The 13470-nt window shown below is 59.6% G+C and overlaps 1 protein-coding gene across 1 annotated transcript in view; it reads left to right on the top strand.

Annotated features, from left to right (window-relative positions):
- The window catches only part of DMBT1 (deleted in malignant brain tumors 1), a gene marked incomplete at both ends in the record, with an annotated part of 99845 nt that overhangs the window by 67033 nt on the left and 19342 nt on the right, over nucleotides 1–13470 (top strand). Inside the window, 8 exon segments of the mRNA XM_079793941.1 lie at nucleotides 5429–5756; nucleotides 6783–6939; nucleotides 7448–7507; nucleotides 8803–8829; nucleotides 9632–9691; nucleotides 11007–11033; nucleotides 11815–11871; nucleotides 12377–12873. Coding sequence (XP_079650067.1) covers nucleotides 5429–5756; nucleotides 6783–6939; nucleotides 7448–7507; nucleotides 8803–8829; nucleotides 9632–9691; nucleotides 11007–11033; nucleotides 11815–11871; nucleotides 12377–12873 — 1213 coding nt within the window.

The following is a 13470-nucleotide window of genomic DNA, read 5'->3' as shown; positions in this document are numbered from 1 at the left end:
GCGGCCGGGCTGTTTTTATTTTTACGAAGGAAACGATGCAGCCTGTGTGAGTCTCTTCTCCCTGTTGCTCTTTGTTGACAGTTACGTGGGGGGGGGACATGGATAAATCAAGTCACACCGGCTTCACGTGCGCAGCTCGACGACGCGTGCTCTGTAGACGCCCCGTGTGCCACCGCCACAGCCACGCCCCTGTCGCCATGGGGCTGGCCTTTCCGCTTTGTCCCCCCCCCCCCCCCCCCCCGCCGCCCGCTGTAACCACCGCGCGGTGGTCTGTGTCTGAGTCTCGGTTTGTATCCCACGTGCGAGTGAACACGTGGTCCTGGGCTTTTTCTGTCTGACGTGTTTCGCTTGATGTTCGTTCTCAGGTCACCCCTGTGGTCACAAGCGGCACTGTTCCCCCTTTTCTTGCGGGGAGCGGTAGGTGTTCCCCAGCGTTCCTGTTCCCCTCTGCATCCCCCCCATCAAAGGGCACGTCGGCTGCCCCGTGTCCGGCCGCGTGGAGAAGGCGCAGTGAGCGGGGGGTGCGTATCTCTGCGAATAAGTGTTCAGACATCTCGGGGAGCAGCCCCACATGGCGCCCTGTTCTTCGTGGCCGTTTAGCTCGCGGCGCTGTGTGGCCGCGCTTTCCCCTGGCCGTGCTGTGGACGATGCCCTGGCCAGTGGGCCGGGAGAAGGGGCCTCCTGGGAGGGAGCTGCTCTGCTGGGGGTCCCCCAGAGCCCCCTCTCCCCACAAGAGGAAGACCTGACTGTACACAGAGCTCCCGGGATGGGGGGGCCCTGGCGGCGAAGGGCTCAGCTGGTGGAGGTGGCCCGTGGCCCAGTGTGTTCTTCCTGGTCCGAGACCTTCCTGCTGCGGGGACACCACCCCATCCCGGGACGCATCCCGGCAGCTTTGAATGACAGCTGGGCGCCCTCCACTTCCTGCTCTGCTCCTGCTGAGCCAAAGCTCCCAAGCCCTGTTGCCTGAGGCCCTCACTGTGAACCGCAGGGAGCGAGGACGGGTCAGCCTCGGAAGGCGTGTCGGGGGAATCTTGCCCGCTCTCAGGACAGACGTTCCCGTCCGGGCTGGGCTGTCCACGGCTGCGCGGGGTCTCCTGGCGGACCCTCATGCCTTGTGCTCACACAGGCCTGGTTCCCCGTCCGGTCTCCCCACTCTTGGGAGCGGGTGACTCCTGGAGGCGTCACATCTCGGAGAAAGTGCCCCTGCCTTCGGATTTGGGTGCTTTTTCTGCAGGTCCCCATACGAGTGGCGCCAATACTTCCGGGGGCGGGGGTGGGGAGGGCGGATGGGAGATATCTGTAATACTATCAACAGTAAAAAATACTTTAAAAGATTAAACAAATAAACACAATAAAAGCAATAACAATAAAAAACACCCAATAATTTTCCTCCATAAAAAATAAATAAATAGCCCAGCCAGTGTGGCTCAGTGGTTGAGCGTTGACATATGAACCAGGAGGTCATGGTTTGATTCCTGGTCAGGGCACAGGCCCGGATTGTGGGCTCCATCCGCAGTGTGGGACGTGCAGGAGGCAACCGATCCATGATTCTCTCTCATCATTGATGTTTCTCTCTCTCTCTCCCTCTCCCTTCCTCTCTGAGATCAATCAATACACACATACACACACACACACACACACACACACACACACATACACACACACACTCACACTGAGTGGCCAGATTATTATGATCTCTGAACACATAATAATCTGGCCACTCAGTGTGTGTGTGTGTGTGTGTGTGTGTGTATGTGTTTATATGAGGCCCGGTGGATGAATTCGTGCGTGGGTGGGGTCGGGTCAGCCTGGCCAGGGGGAGGGGACACGGGCGGTTGGCCGGCCTGCCTGCTGGCCGAACTCCTGATCGAGGGGACAATTTGCATATGAGCCTTTTATTCTATAGGATAGACACTGAGTGGCCAGATTATTATGCGTTCAGAGATCATCATTATCTGGCCACTCAGTGTATATATTGAAAAGTAGTGTTTAAAAAGCCCAGGAGAGGGGTGTGCACAAGGCAGTGGGAGGGCAGGGCTGGTTTTGTGGGTTTGCGAGGTCCATCCCAGCCCCGTGAACGCCAAGAGTGAGATCCGAAACCCCGTGAGATGGGGTGGCCCGGCCGGAGCCCCGGTCCTCGGCCCGGTGCCCTGGGAACAGCGTGAGATCCAGACCCGGGGCTGCCGCTCGCCGGGCCCTGGCCTCGGCCTCTGCGGACTCGCCCCGGCCTCCTCCCGCCCCGTCTGTGTGAACGCCGTCCTCGCGCTCCCAGGCGAGGGGCCAGTGCGCTGCTGCCAGGCCCGCCTGGCCAGAGAGGGGCCTTCCCCTTGGCTCCGGGGCTGTTTGCCCAGCAGCCCACATCCTGCTCGGGCGCCTTCGCACGGGTTCCCTCGAGTCCTCCTGCGCGAAGACGGGGCCCCGGTGGGACACCCGCCCAGGAGGAAGTTGGAAGCGGTGTCCCTCAGGTCCGCGCTGCGGCAGGTGGGGAGCGGCCAGGTTATTCAAGCGGCAATCAATCGCACACACCCACGTCGCCCACAGATTAGCCAGGGACCGTTAGTGAGCTTCCTCCCTATTGATTTATGGCATCAATAGGAATGTCAAGCCCCGGACACGCCTCCTTGCGGCTGGAACCCTATAAATATCGAGGTGTCCACGTTCCCACCAAGAAGAATCAACACCATGGGGCTCCCCAGGGCCGTCCTGGGAGTGTGTCTGCTGCTGGGCCGCGTCCTCTCCGCAGGTACCGTCTCCTCCTGTCCGCTCCGCTCACCTGCCAACCCCACCCGGCCCTCGGCTGAAGCGCTTTTCTGGTTCTTAGCGGGGGGCCGCCCGAAGGCCTGCTCTTAGTGGTTCTCACTCGGCCTTTTTTCTGTGTTTTCAGTAGCACAAGTAACAGGAGACACAATGGCGACCATGTCTGGGGAGACGTCTGTGCCAACCGGTAACCCTGAACCCCGGGGCAGGGCCGCAGTGGGGACCGGGGTCACCCCAGGACGCGGGGTTGGGACGGCTGCGGGGATCCTGCGGGTTTCAGATGTAGGACGGAAGGAGGCCCTGCGGGGTCCCAGTCCCTTCCTCTAAGGAGTCTCCATGCTAGTCTCCGCCCAGCCACTCCTTTCCCTACGACTCTGCCCCTCGCCCTGGCTGCCACGGGGTGTGCAGCGGCGGGAAGGGGCAGGGGGCGGCAGCATGAACCTGCTCCCTGGGTGTGAGCTCACCTTTTCTCTGCTTTCCTGGGTTTTTACGAGTCTCCCGGAAACAGGCTCAACTCTGCTTCGGCTGACCTTTAAGGGGAAACTTCTCTCTATTTCCTCCTCTGGTTATTGTCCCCAGGCAGAAGGACAGGCCATAATTTGGACCAAATTGTTCAAAGGTCACAAAAATAGATACCAGGGGACAGAATAGGGAAGCGGTTCAGAGTGGCCGCCTGAGTCCAAGTCCCACCCAGGCACTCACTTGCCAGCTGGTCTCGGGTCCCCTTCCCGAGCCTCAGTTTCCCCCGGGGCTGTTTTGAGGATGAACTGAGGGCATGCCGGGAAAGCTCTCTCACGCGATCTGAGGTTTCGTGTTAGGAAACGCTCAACATCGCCTCCACGATTACACCTTACAAATCAGCGCCCTGGCCCGGCTGGCGAGGCTTGGGGATTGAGCGTCGCTTCCATGAACCTGGAGGTCAGGGTTCAATTCCTGGTCGGGGCACAGGCCCGGGTTGCAGGCCGGATCCCCAGTGTGGGGCGTGCAGGAGGCAGCCGACCCATGATTCTTTCTCATCATGGATGTTTCTCTCTCTCTCTCTTCGTCTCCCTTCCTTCCTCTAAAATCAATTTTTAAAAATAGGTTTAAAATTATTTTTAAAAATTCACTTAATTTAGCAGCCCCCTGAGTGGCGGTTCCCGAGCCGACACTGCCCACATCCCAGACTGCAGGGCGGACGCGCTGGGCTGGGGACCTGGCCGGCCTGTGTGACCGCCCCCTTGCCCAGCCCCGGGCTCCGAGCAGAGAGAGCTCCCCAGGTCTGTGCACTGCAGTGCGAGGGCGCCTAGCGGAGAGACACCCACTTACCACACCTGGAGGAAGTGAACACCCCCCATGGAACCCATTTGTTTTCATCTAGAATCACAAAACCAAGCAAGGATGCTGGGGGCAACCCAGACCCGCGGTGGAACCACTGCGGCCCCTGGCGGATTGTAGGGGAAGCGCAGCCACGTGGGGCTGTAGACCTTTTGCCATCCAGGAAGCCTCCCTGCTAAGACGCCTCTGGTCTCTCTCTAGGGCAGTGGGCCACCCAGACTGCAGACTACGACTACGGTGAGGCCTTTGCTAAGGCTTTTCCTCGTTCCCAGAGGGTAGGGGCCCGGCTGGGACGGGAGCTCCTTCCCTGTCCGTGTCCCAGGGGGTTGGGAAGAGCCCATCACAGGCCGGGTCTGCAGGAGCCTGTGGTCTCTGGGGCAGAGCCCAGGGCAGGCCTTCCCCCCTCACCGCCATCTGACCCCGCCAGCCCCGCCCCACAGACCTGGCGAGCGCCAGGGGGCCCCTGTGCACCACGCTCCAAGCCACTAGCGAGCCCCAGGGATGTGCCCGAGCCCCTCCCGACCCCAGGGGCGCAGGTGGCCCTCAGACTGGGGGAGTGACGGGTGGCGTGCCCCAGGGATGGCAGCACTGCCCATGGGCTGCCCAGAGGAGGGGAGGTGGCCCCACAGCCTCTCTAGGGAGCACCCCGAGGGGCATTGTCTCCCCGGAAGTCCTAGCAGCTTGGGGGGGGGGCGGGGAGAGCAGCCACTGCCCTTTCCCACGACTCCCTCCGAGGACACAGGTGAGGAGTCGGGGGGTTGAGGTGCTCTCAGGGCTTCGCTTACTGGGATGCACCCCCAATGGCCTAAAGCATGAAACGTAAGAGGAACATGTCGGAGGGGGGTCCTGCTCCTAGGGACACACCAAGAAGCCCATGTAGGGCAGGGTGGCAGCCTACTCACCGCCATGGGCATCACTGGGCGCGTCCTTCGATCTGGCTGGAAGGGAGGTCCCTGCTCAGGCCCCGGCTGCTGTCCTCCAGCCTGGCAGAGGCCCTGGCACATTCGAAGGCTTTGCCTGAGGTCACCCAGGCCCACAGAGGAGCCAGCGAGCTGCCCAGCGGGAGGACCTGCCCGGGAGCCCTGCAGCTCGCCCTCGGTGGCCCCGGTGGCTGTGGGGGCAGTCCTGCTCACCCCATGGGCAATCCTGGGGCTCCCTGCCGTGGGGCATCCTTAGACCTGACAGGGCAGAATGGTCCCGCTCCCTTCACGTGATGGAGATGAACCCCTGGGCGTGTGGAAAGCTGACGCCTGCCCTGGGGTTAGCCCTGAGGGAGACGCTGAGTCTCGACCCTGCCTCAGGCCTGGAGCTCAGCACAGACATGGTGGGGGTGTCCTTGTGCCTTCCTCTAGGATTCGGGACTGAATCGGGTTTGGCCCTGAGGCTGGTGAACGGCGGTGACCGGTGTCAGGGCCGCGTGGAGATCCTCTATGAAGGCTCATGGGGCACCGTGTGTGACGACAACTGGGACACTAACGACGCCAACGTGGTGTGCAGGCAGCTGGGCTGTGGCTGGGCCAGGTCGGCCCCAGGAAGTGCCCGGTTTGGGTCGGGCTCAGGGCCGATCCTGCTGGACGACGTGGGCTGCTCAGGGCACGAGTCCTACCTGTGGAGCTGCCCACACGGGGGCTGGAACTCGCACAACTGTGGGCACCACGAGGACGCTGGCGTCATCTGCTCAGGTGCGTCTCTGCCACCCCTGGTGGCCCTTCTGGGCTGATGCTGCTGAGAACACACCCACTCCCCATGCCAGGGCCCCACCTGAGCCTCCAATGTCCCCCAGGCACTGGAGTGACTCAGGGCAGCGGGCACCCAGGGGCTAGGACAGCTGCTCAGGCTACACGTCAGCCTGTTTGGTCCATGCGCCCAGCACCCTGAAGGCCGTGCTTGGAACTGGCCTGAAGAGGCATGAGCTCTGGGTTCATGCTCAGCAGGCAGCTTCCTGGGCACTGAGAAGAGCCCCCTTGTGCCCCGGAGCTGTCTCACTCCCCACTGGCGGGTGTCTGGGGCTTCCTCCAGGGCAGCCCGTCCCTGGGTGTGGGGGTTGGTAAGCACCTCCCCTCTGTGAGGACAGTGTCACCTGGGGGCTCCGACATGGCGACTCAGAGGGGACAACCTGTGGGCACAGAGGTCCTTTGGGAAGGACAGAGAGAGTGCGAGGCAGCAGGGGAAAAGTCTAGAAATGGGTGTAACCTCTCAATATCAGAAAGGGTCAAGTCTGAATGATTGGTGTGCACATCGGTTGACCCATTTGGTGGGGTCATTCTCTGCTTGTTCTCTGGGGTCAACACCGCAGCCTTGGTCGCCTGTCCCAGCATGATCCTGGCTTCCATACACTGGACTGAAGCCCTCGGGCTCAGGGAGGCAGGCGATGTCAGGGGACAGAGGGCGTGGCTTTGGAAGAACTGGGAGGATCTGGGTGGCACTGTTGTGTCCACCCCGAGGCCATGTGCACGGGGTCAGCTCCGTGTGTAGAAGCTGAGGGTTATCAACCTGGAATCTGAGCCGGCCACCTGGGAGCTTGGTGTCTGACTGTCCTTTTCTTCCCTCAGCTGCTCAGCCCTTCACATCCTGGCCGGTTGAGTCCCGCCACCTCTCCTGGGATGTCCCTCTCCCTGCCCACCTCTGCTGGTTGGCCCTTTCCAGCTGACCCATGGCTCCTTGAACCCCATCTGGAACACAATTTTGCCCTCTGTCTCCTTAACTAGAGGGGGGATTCCAAAGATTCCATTTGCCCATCCTGCTTCTGAGTTCCCATCAGATACTTGGCGACCATCCCGGGGGAGAGCGGCCGATGGTCAGAGAAGGTGGCACTTCCAATGAGGTGGCCCCATGCCTGCAGGCTGAGGAGGGCTTTGTGGGAGAGTGGGCACTGATGCCCACTGACTTTCTAATGACGGGACAGCAGGCTTCTGTCCTCCTCTCACACCTGCCACACCTTGAGGCCCAGCATGGTCACATCTGCATCCCTAGGTGGCAGAGACAGTGTCTTGAGAAGGCAGTGAACATGTGATGAGGCTGCTCTGGGTACCAGGACATGTGATTGCCTCCCGGTTCAATCACCAGGCCCTGACACTTTTTATCCTAGCTTCAGAGTCAGGCCAAAGCCTCAAGCCAACCAGTGCCTGCTTGGCTCATGCGGGAGAGATGGGAAAGGTCTTCTGATGGAGAGGAACATGGCGGTCAGAGATGTGGAGGGATGCGGCTGGTTTCCCACAGGCCTTCGTCCCTTAGGACCCAGCGCAGAGGAAGTCTGACAGGCAGGGAACAATGCAGGAGGCACATGGGAAAGTCACGGGGACTGGCCCACCCTTTTGGGAAGGACTCCGTTCCCGAGGCCTCACCACATCTTTCTCTTTGCTGTGTCTTCCAGACTCATGGACACCTCATCCCACAACTCCACTCACAAGTGCTTCTTCTGCAACAACAGAAGGTACACGACCCTTCCCCCTCCCAGGGCCACACTCTGCTTCTGAATCATGCCTGAGTTGGAACGTGACAGGAAGAGGCTCCACCTGGGCCATCCTCATCCTTGTTACTTGGGGGAAGGGGGCAGAGGAGGGTCTCTGACCAGGTCCTTGTCCTACATGGTTGGCTGATGACTTCTCCCCCGTGGGATTCTGGGAGGAGGCTAGGCCTAGACCCTCTGCCATGGCACAGGGTCATCCCTGGAGGCCTGCTGGGACCTGCTGAGACCCCAGTGCTTGCTCAGCCTCAGGAGCTGTGAGGCTCTGTCCCCTCTTGTCTGGCCGAGGTCAATCGCCTCCTAGGGCTTTGCCTCAAGTCAGACAGGACCGTGGAGAAGAAATAAGTGGCTAAGGAGGCCATGACCTTGGCCTGTCCCTGGAGCCATGGAACCATGGAACTCTGCTCTGGGTGGCCTCGTTGGATGCCAGGGCCAGTCCTGTTCATCTCCATGGGCAATCCTGGGGCTCCTTAATTTGGGGAATCCTTAGACCTGGCAGGACAGGATATCTTCAATACTTTCCCAGTGATGGAGATGAATCCTTGGGTGTGTCTAAAGTTGATCTCCTACCCTTGGGCATGGCCATGAAGGAGGCCCTGAGTCTGGAACCAGCCTCGGGCCTGGAGCTCAGCACCGACCTGGAGGAGGATTCCTTGTGGCCCCGGAGCCAGCTCACTCTCATCTGAAGGGTGTCTGGGGATTCCTTCAGGGAAGCCCGTCCCTGGGTGTGGGTGTTGTTAAACACCTCCCCTCTCTGAGGACAGTATCACCTGGGGACTCCAAAATGGTGATGCTGAGGGACATCCTGAGAGCACAGAGGTCTTTGTGAAGGACAGAGAGAGGGGGAGGGAGCAGGAGAGGTGGGAGATGGCAGGTGGCCAATGAATGGAAGGAGCCTGTGAGGTCCTTGTGGATGGGGCATTGTGACCGCATGGACAACTCTAGAAATTTGTGTCAACTCTCAATATCAGAATGGGTCAAGGCTGAATGATTGGTGTGCACATCCATTGACACATTCGGTGGGGTCATTCTCTGCTCATTCTCTGGGGTCAACACCAGGGCCCCGGTGGGCTGTCCCAGGCATGCGCGTGGACAGAGAGCGTGGCTTTGGAAGGACTGGGAGGTGCAGGGCAGCACTGCTGTGTCCACCCCAAGGCCATGTGCACAGCATCAGCTCCGTGTTTAGAAGCTGAGGGTCATCAACCTGGGACCTGGGCTGGGCACCTGGGAGCTTGGTGTCTGACTGTCTTTTCTTCCCTCAGCTGCTCAGCCCTCCACATCCTGGCCAGGTGAGTCCCGGCCACCTCTCCTGGGATGATCCTCTCCCTGCCCACATCTGCCGGTCGGTCCTCTCCAGCTGACCCATGGCTCCTTGAACCCCATCTGGACCACACTTTTGCCCTTGTCTACTGAACTAGAGGGGGGATTCCAAAGACTCCGTCTGTCCATCCTCCTGAGTTCCCATCAGATACTTGGCGAACGTCCCAGGGGAGGGTGGACAATGATCAGGGAAGTGCCTCCCCTTCCATGAATGTGGCCCTGTGACTCCAGGCTGAGAAGGGCTTGTGGGAGAGTGGGCACTGATGCCCACTGGCTTTTTGATAACGGGACAGCAGGCTTCTGGCTTCTCTTCTCCTCTCACACCTGCCACACCCTGAGGGCCAGCGTGGTCACATCTGCATCCCAAGGTGGCAGAGACAGTGTCTTGAGAAGGCAGTGAACATGTGATGAGGCTGCTCTGGGTACCAGGACATGTGATTGACTCCCGGTTCAATCACCAGGCCCTGACACTTTCTATCCCAGCTTCAGAGTCAGGCCAAAGCCTCAAGCCAACCAGTGCCTGCTTGGCTCATGCGGGAGAGATGGGAAAGGTCTTCTGATGGGGAGGAACATGGCGGTCAGAGACAAGGAGAAATGCAGATGGTTTCCCCAAACTTTCAGGCCCATTGACCCAGCACAGTGGGAGGCTGTGGACAGGCAGGGAGTACGTGTAGGAGGCACATGGGAAAGTCACAGAGACTGGCCCACCCTTTTGGGAAGGACTCCGTTCCCGAGGCCTCACCACGTCTTTCTCTTTGCTGTGTCTTCCAGACTCATGGACACCTCATCCCACAATTCTACTCTCAAGTGCCTCTCCTGCAACAACAGAAGGTACATGACCCTTCTCCTGCCCAGATCCCCTATCTGCCTCTTAATCACGCCAGGATAGAATGTAACAGGAAGAGGCTCCATGGGCCATCCTCATCCTTGTTTCTTGCGAGTGGGGCAGATAAGGGTCTCTGACCAGGTCTTTGTCTGACATGGTTGGCTGATGACTTGTCTCCAGTGGCCTTCTGGGAGGAGACTAGGCCGAGACCCTCCGCCATAGGTTACGGTCAGCCCTGGAGGGTCCTGGGACCTGCTGAGATCCCAGTGCTGGCTCAGCCTCAGGGGCTGTGAGGCTCTGTCCTCTCCTGTCTGGCCGAGTTCGCATCGACCCCGAGGACTTTGCCTCAAGTCAGGCAGGACCATGGAGGAGAAATAAGTGACTAAGGAGGCCATGGCCTTGTCCTGTCTCCAGAATCATGGAACTCCACCCTGGGTGACCCCGAGAGATTGGGGAAGCAGTCCTCCTCACATCCATGGGCAATCCTAGAGCTCCCTACCTTGGAGCATCCTTAGACCTGGCCCTTACTCCGTGATGGAGATGAATCCTTGGTTGTGTCCAAAGTTGACCGCCTACCCTTGGGCATGGCCATGAGGGAGGCCCTGAGTCTGGAACCAGCCTCGGGCCTGGAGCTCAGTACAGACATGGAGGAGGAGTCCTTGTGCACCTAGACCCAGCTCACCCTCCCCTGGAGGGTTGTGGGGCTTCCTTCAGGGCAGCCCATCCCTGGGTGTGGGGTTGGTACGCACCTCCCCGTTGTGAGGACGGTGTCACCAGGGACCTCTAAGATAGTAACGCAGAGGGGACATCCTGAGAGCACAGAGGTTCTTTGTGAAGGACAGAGAGAGTGGGGGGAGCAGAGGAGGTGGGAGATGGTAGGTGGCCACAAATGGAATGAACCAATAAGGGCCTTGGGTATGTGGAATTGTGACTGCAAGGAAAACTCTAGAAATGGTGTAAACTCTCAATATCAGAATGGGTCAAGCCTGAATGATTGGTGGGCACATCTGCTGACCCATTTGGTGGGGTCATTCTGCATTCATTTTCTTGGGTCAACACTCCTGTTCCGGTAGCTTATACCAGCATGACCCTGGCTTCTATACACTGGACAGGAAGTCCTCGGCCTCAGGAAGGCAGGCAATGGCAGAGGATAGAGGGCGTGGATTTGGATGGACTGGGAGGTTCAGGGCAGAACTGTTGTGTCCACCAGAGGTCATGTGCACGGCATCAACTCCGTGTGTCGAAGTTATGGGTCAACAACCTGGGATCTGGGCCGGGCACCTGGGAGCTTGGTGTCTGACTATCTTTTTCTTCCAACAGCTACTCAGTCTTCCACATCCTGGCCAGGTGAGTGCCGGCCACCACTTCTGGGATGTCTCTATCCCTGCCGACATCTAGCTGACCTATGGCTCCTTGAACCCCATCGGACCACACTTTTGCCTTCGTCTCCTTAACTAAAGGGGGATTACAAGGACTCCATCTCTTTATCCTCCCGAGTTCCCATTAGATACTTGGCGGCCATCCCAGGGGAGAGCGGCCAATGGTCAGAGAAGGTGGCACTTCCATGAAGGTGGCCCTGTGACTCCAGGCAGAGGAGGGCTTTGTGGGAGAGTGGGCACTGATGCCCACTGGCTTTTTGAGGATGGGACAGCAGGCTTCTGGCTTCTGTCCTCCTCTCACACCTGCCACAACCTGAGGCCCAGCATGGTCACATCTGCATCCCAAGGTGGCAGAGACAGTGCCCGGGGATGGCAGTGAACACGTGATGAGGGTCCTCTGGGTACCAGCACATGTGATTGCCTCCCGGTTCAATCACCAGGCCCTGACACTTTCTATCCCAGCTTCAGAGTCAGGCGAGAGCCTCAATCCCACCAGTGCGTGCCTGGCTCATGGGGGAGAGATGGAAAAGGTCTTCTGATGGGGAGGAACATGGTGGTCAGAGACATGGAGGGATGCGGCTGGTCTCTCCCAGGTCTTCAAACCCAATGATCTAGCGGATCAGAAGGCTGTGGACAGGCAGGGAGCAATGCAGGAGGCACATGGGAAAGTCACGGGGACTGGCCCACCTTTTAGAAAGGACTCTTTTCCCGAGGCCTCACCATGGTCTTCTCTTTGTTGTCCCTTCCAGACGCATGGACACCTCATCCCACAACTCCATCCACACCTGGCTTTCCTACAACAACAGGTACAGGACCCTTCCCCCTCCAAGGCCCCTCTCTGCCCCTGAATCACGGCCGTGAATGAATGTGACAGGAAGAGGATCCATGTGGGCTTGCCTAATCAATATCCCTGGGTGAAGGGGGAAGAGGAGGGTCTCTGACCAGGTCGTTGTCTGATATGGTTGGCTGATGATGTGTCTCCAGTGGCTTCTGGGAGAAGGACCAGCCAAGACCCTACCCATTGGCTCAGGGTCAGCCCTGGAGGCCTCCTGGGACCTGCTGAGACCCCAGTGTTGGCTCAGCCTCAGGGCTGTGAGGCTCTGTCCTTTCCTGTCTGACCTCCGATGGCTTTGCCTCAAGTCAGGCAGGACCATGGAGGAGAAATCAGTGGGTAAAGAGGCCATGGCCTTGGCCTATCCTGGAGCCATGGAACTCTGCCCTAGGTGGCCCCGTTTGATGTGGGGGCATTCCTGCTTACGTCCATGGCTAATCCTGGGGTTCCCTGCTTTGGAGCATCCTTAGACCTTGCAGGACAGGATGTGCCCACTCCTTTACCGTGATGGAGATGAACCCCTGGGCGTGTGGAAAGCTGACACCTGCCCTGGGCATGGCCATGAGGGAGGCCCTGAGTCTGAACCCTGCCTCGGTCCTGGAGATCAGTACTAACATGGTGGGGGTGTCCTTTTGCCATCCTCTAGGGTTCGGGACCGATTCGGATTTGGCCCTGAGGCTGGTGAATGGTGGTGACCGGTGTCAGGGTCGCGTGGAGATCCTCTACCGAGGCTCCTGGGGCACCGTGTGTGATGACAACTGGGACACCAATGACGCCAATGTGGTGTGCCGGCAGCTGGGCTGTGGCTGGGCCAGGTCGGCCCCAGGAAGTGCCCGGTTCGGGCAGGGCTCAGGGCCGATCCTGCTGGACGACGTGGGCTGCTCAGGGCACGAGTCCTACCTGTGGAGCTGCCCACACCGGGGCTGGAACTCGCACAACTGCAACCACGGCGAGGACGCGGGCGTCATCTGCTCAGGTGCGTCTCTGCCATCCCTGGGGGCCCTTCTGGGTTGATGCTGAGAACACACCCACTCCCCACGCCAGGGCCCCGCCTAAGCCTCCAATGTCCTCCAGGCACTGGAGTGACTCAGGGCAGCAGGCACCCTGGGGCTAGGGCACCTGCTCAGGCTACACGTCAGCGTGGTCGGTCCATGCGCCCAGCACCCGGAAGGCTGGCCTGGAACTGGTTCGAAGGGGCCTGAGCTCCGGGATCATGCTCAGCAGGCAGCTTCCTGAGCACAGAGATGAGCCTCCTGTGCCCCACAGCCAGCTCACTCTCCCCTGGAGGGTGTCTGGGGCTCCCTTCAGGGCAGCCTGTCCCTGGGTGTGGGGGTGGTTAAACACCTGCCCTCTGTGAGGACAGTGTCACCTGGGGACTCCAAGATGGTGACATTGAGGGACATCCTGAGAGCACAGAGGTCCTTTGTGAAGGACCGAGAGAGGGGGAGGGAACAGGAGAGGTGGGAGATGGCAGGTGGCCAATAAATGGAAGGAGCCTGTGAGGGCCTTAAGGATGGGGCATTGTGACCGCATGGAAAACTCTAGAAATAGGTGTAACCTCTCAATATCAGAA

The sequence above is a fragment of the Cnephaeus nilssonii genome (assembly GCF_951640355.1).
Source record: "Cnephaeus nilssonii genome assembly, chromosome: 16".
Classification (NCBI taxonomy): Eukaryota; Metazoa; Chordata; class Mammalia; order Chiroptera; family Vespertilionidae; genus Cnephaeus; species Cnephaeus nilssonii.
This window is presented reverse-complemented; position numbering and strand designations above follow the sequence as displayed.